Source organism: Notothenia coriiceps, unplaced genomic scaffold (assembly GCF_000735185.1).
Source record: "Notothenia coriiceps isolate Sejong01 unplaced genomic scaffold, NC01 NC01_scaffold00000084, whole genome shotgun sequence".
In the NCBI taxonomy this organism is placed as follows: Eukaryota; Metazoa; Chordata; class Actinopteri; order Perciformes; family Nototheniidae; genus Notothenia; species Notothenia coriiceps.
Genome location: NW_011332785.1, coordinates 68 through 5,116, shown reverse-complemented (window position 1 = coordinate 5,116; position 5,049 = coordinate 68). Strand labels below are relative to the sequence as shown.

At 44.5% G+C, this 5,049-nt stretch overlaps 1 protein-coding gene across 1 annotated transcript; it reads right to left on the bottom strand.

Annotated features, from left to right (window-relative positions):
- Positions 1-821: 821 nt before the first annotated feature.
- LOC104962582 (spectrin beta chain, non-erythrocytic 1-like) lies at positions 822-4,524 on the bottom strand (the record flags this gene model as incomplete). The annotated part of the gene is made up of 6 exons (XM_010791388.1): positions 822-1,028; positions 1,593-2,012; positions 2,276-2,491; positions 3,071-3,191; positions 3,743-3,880; positions 4,313-4,524. Coding segments are annotated over 6 exons (1,314 nt in total), but the record flags the coding sequence as incomplete, so codon positions are not given.
- Between the last annotated feature and the right edge of the window lie 525 nt (positions 4,525-5,049).

Sequence of the window (5,049 nt, the reverse complement as noted above, 5' to 3'; positions counted from 1 at the left end):
ATTGTATTTGTTGTTGCTGCTGCAGCGGAAGTTTAGTACTAATTATTTTTGATTAAATACTCCAAATCTCCACCCTCCATAATTTGCACTTGCTTCAGTTGCTTGCTACTTCTAACGGCGGTGAGAGTGGTGCAGTGACGCTATCTATCTTCTATCGATTAGATTTATGATTCGAAAATTATGTGGATACTATCCGACTGAACAAAACGTGCATTTACCTAACAGGTTCGTTTTCCACTGACCTTTTTTCGAGCTATTTTCCAAAATCCTATGGAGAAATCCCATTGCTTTTTTGTCGAGGGAAACCGAGCGGAGCTTACTTCCGCTTTTTGGGACGCGTCACTGCACCACTAAGTTGATGCGATTTGATTGGATTGTGAGGCAAGGGAAGCCAGCCGCCTCTGGCTTCCCTTGGCATGGCCCTGACCAATCACAGGTTGGCAGGGGCATGACGTGAGCCTCATCTGATTGGTCAATCCCTCCATTTCTTTTCACCAAGGGAAGCAAATTTCAGCTAGCCTCCTCTCGCAACAGAGAGTGCAATCTACTGTTTCACCATAACTTCTAGAGGGGCGCTGTTTCACTCTTTGTAAAATACTCAATGAGAATGGGGGAGAGACGGGCCGGCAGCAACACACAACAAATAATTTTCGAAACTAAACAAAGTGTTTTTATTTATTTATTAAAATTATAACTACAATCCAAAAAACAGGGGAAGCCTGGCTTCCCTTGGCCTCCAGGAGAAAACGCCACTGCACTTGTTTCTGATCTTTTATAGACCATCCATTCATCTGCAGATAGATAAACTCCCAGTATGTTTCTCACCTGTCGCCGATGGAGTCCACTTTCTCCTGGATGCGCTCGCCGTTGATGTTGCCGTCGGCAACCAGGCGGCGCCCGGTGTCGAGCACGCCGCTGATCTTCTCCTCGTTGGCGTCCAGCGTGGTCATGAAGTCCTCCTGCTTCTTGATGGCCGCCTCGGCGCCCTCCAGCGTGGTGGGCATCTCCGTGTGGGCCAGCACGTACTCCTGAGACAGAGAACACTTTATTCATAATGTGCACAACGATTACAGAGAAGCACTAGTTGTTGTTATGTTTTCCAACATAATCATATAAATATTAAACTGAATACTACATATTATGAACTGCCTAAACATGGTGCTGTAATGACCATGTTCTACCACCTGGTGGCAGCGTCTAACTGATGGAGGGAAAGATGAGTAACATGAAATCATCTGAATGTATCTACTGTGCCCTACAGCCCTTCACAGCAGAAGAAAAAGGGTCATCTTGTCTTTAAATGATTTCAAATGTTTGTTTTGATACTTGCAAGGGAAACACTCTAATTATGTTGACTTCTTTTGTGTTTGGCCATCCTGTTCAATATCACCTTCAACTTAAGTCATTCTGCACCTGCATGATATCTTGATTAAGAAGATGTTAGTGTCAAATAAAGGAACAATGTTACTCTAGGGTTGTTAATGTACTTTCACATGCACAGGGGACACATGATGTCATTCTGCAGTCTGTGGCTCAGACTGAAGTAAACTCTTCAGGTGTGATGGATCATCAGATGTGAGCTTTAGGTGTACCTGGTTGTTGAGGAAGGCCTCGGCCTGCTTGGTGTCCCTGAGGAACAGCTGGTAGGCGTGGCTCTGGGACAGCAGGTTCTGCCGGTTCTCCCACATCTTGTGCAGCTCGTTCCAGCCGGTGTCGAGCGCCTGCAGCCTCTGCCGCAGGAACATGTGCTGCGCGTCCGTCTGGCCCTGCGTCACCATCTCGCCCATGTCCCGCATCTTCTGGTAGTCCTCCTCGTAGTTGCGGATCTCGTTCTTGATGTTCTCGTGCTGAGTCAGCAGCTTCTCGGCCTCGGTCAGCGTGTTGGGCATGTCCTCGGAGGCGATGGCCGTCTGCGTGCGGGACAGCCAGGACTGGAAGTCGTCCACGTCGCGCAGGAACTGCTGCAGCTTGCTGGCCTCGCCCAGGGACTCCTCGCGGTTCTTCATGGTGTCCTGGGATCAGGAAGCGAAGGAGAGGGGTTTGTTTGATCGTGCATAGCAACACAATATGTCTATTTGACAAATAGTCTCCAGACTTTCAGTTCGGTTTTATTTTCCATTTTGAGACGTTTCTATTTTGTGTTTCTTTATGTTCTAATTTTTTATTTCCACATGTTGTGCAATACCTTGTTGTAACATCAATCATTTGACACGCTTTGTAATACCGATAGGAGAAGAGAAACTCATTGCCGTGGTGTCAGTGTGAGAGGCCGTACCTTCATCTCGCCCCAGACGCTGGTGATGCCGTCCAGGCGGCCCTTGATGGCCTCAGACTGCTCCGGGTGTTCGGAGGCCAGTCGCTCCGCCTCCTTCCCCAGGTCCCCCAGTTTGTCCTCGATGGCGGCGAGGTCCCTCTCCATCCCCGTCAGCTTCCTCTGCAGCGCCATGACGCCCGCCAGGTCGTTCCCCAGCTCCTGGGTCGACTCGATCAACTGCAGCAGGACGGGGAGGGGGGTTATTTATCAGTTTAACTGCGGTTAATAAGTCCCTGTTGGGCATCAACCAGTGAGCCTTAAACATATTGTGTAGTGTGTGTAACATAAAATAGTTAATTTAATGCGGTTTGTTACGGTCTTACTTCTATGAAAAGGATAATTATGTTCTTTGTTTAGGAAGCACAGTTCTATAACAATAATATCACTAAACTCCAGCTTGCACTGACACAACACATATATATTTTTCTACACATTCAAACATACTTATTTTTATTTAAACCAATATATTCCTGCACTTTAACTTGATCTGCATATTGAAGTATGAATGCCTGTTATTTGTATGTTGTCTTCTCCTGAATGCTGTACGTGTCTTGTTTTTTATTTTTTTATTTTTGATGGCACCTCCTCATCTCATTGTACCTGTATAATGACGATAAAGGATTCTATTCTATTCTCATAATGCTAAAGTATAACAGTGTATTTTCTATAAAATGACCTGTGTGTTATCTCCCAGCTGCAGTTCAGGTAGAATCTGTGCAGTCTGTGGTGTGTAAAGTGTTTGTGTGCTGATGGTACCTTGGTCTTCTCCTTGATCCAGGACTTGGTCTCGTTGCACTCCAGGTGATAGTTCTGGACGCCCAGAGCCGAGCTCAGGCTGTCCTTCTTCAGATCCACCAGGTCCCTGAACGCGCTCCACCTGCAGGGACAGAGACACCGTCAGAAATATGAGCTTAAACTGTTAAGTGTTTGTGGGAAATAGAAAACGACGATGGTCTCCAGTGTTGAAGTTTTGGTAAATTGAGACACCGTCAGAAATATGAACTTAAACTGAAGCTGGATCAGTTAACACGTTATTTAGTTTACTTTGACCCCAAACCCATCACAGTCCCCCTGCTTCCACTCCTACTGCTATTTATTTAATTGTTTTACTTAATTATTTGCCCCTTTTATTTGTGTGTTCAACATGTAAAGCACCCTTGGGTCTCTTGAAAGGCGCTATACAACATGAATCTATTATTACTACAAGATAGCAGCCCTTGCATTACAGTTCATCTATCAGTATAACCCCATGAACATTACCGAACAATCCCAGTTACATGGACCATCAGTGCTTAATAAACGTTTGATTCAAGTTTATTATTACATTTCGACGCAGCCCTTTTAAATTCAACATTATCTACTGGTAAAATCTGATTTAATGATTTGATCTTCTCAGTGTATGCCCTGGTTTAATCCCGGTTTAGTTACCTGGTGTTGAGTTTGTCCTGCTTGGCTTTGATCTCCCTCTCACTGGGGTGTACGCTGTGGATCAGTTGCCGGGCAACCTGGTTCACCACGGCAACTCGAGACGCCTGGTTGTTCATCTCCGGCTCCAAACTCTCAAACCTGCAGAGAAACAAACGCATTTAAATTATTATAATTCATTTATCTTATAAAAACAGAAAGCTGGTGGTCGTGATCTTTCCCAGACGTGTTATTTATGCTAAATAAATTACCTAAATACATCTGTGCCCTTCTAACTTTTATCAGAATCATTATTAAAGATTATTCCTGGTGCACACATGTATTATTATGTATTTATTTCAACAAGGACCATGCATACAAATACATTAATCTGAGAGAAGAGATGAATTATGCCAGATTTGAGCTAATAGCTCATTTCCATCTGCAGTCCTTAGGCAGGCACATAACAATCAACAAACACTAAACACATTGCATAATCTCCATCACACAAACAATTACAAAACATGATTTGAGTACAGGTCAATAAAATAATACATAGTACAGTTAAAATGTAATATGATGTGCCCCCCTCACCGGTGCTGCACCACCTCCAGGTCCTCCAGCTTCTCGGGGATGTCCATGCTGTTGAGCCACTGCTCCTTCTCGTCGATCCACACCTCGCAGGCGCTGGCCTCGCTCAGCATCCGGTAGAGAGCGAGCGCGTCCTGCAGCGCCTGCTTCCTGAGCCGCGTCAGTTCCACCACCTCCTTGTAGCGCTCCTCGATGCCCGCCAGACGGCTCTGCACCTAAACCATACGATATCACTTTGATGGTCAGATCAATCATCAGCATCACAGCAGCTCCATGTGTAACATCAACATGGACAAATATCAGGTACATCAAATATCAGTAAATAAAAGATGAAGAATTCAAGTTTGTTTTCATCAGCCTGAAACCAGCACCAGCTCCCGGTGGAAAATATGATTTTTTAGAATTGGATTTCACACTTTTGATCTTCTGTTTCAGTGTGTCCCAGTGTTTTTCAAAGTGGGGGCCGCCACGGGGCGCCACGCAAAGTTTGAGGGAAAGGGGAATTTTTTTTTTTTTTAAAGTTACATTTTTTTAATTTATTTTTTTATGTTATTAATAACTGCATACCTATCAATCTATGTGTCCTTTGATGCCAATCTTTTAATATTTTGTATTTATTAATATTTCGTTTTTTTGTTTTTAAATCACACGACCGCCCTTCCAGCCAATCAGAATCGAGCTGCCGCTACTGAGAGTGAAACTGACTCTGCTCAGCTTTTGGAGCAAGTGAGAGCTAGTGA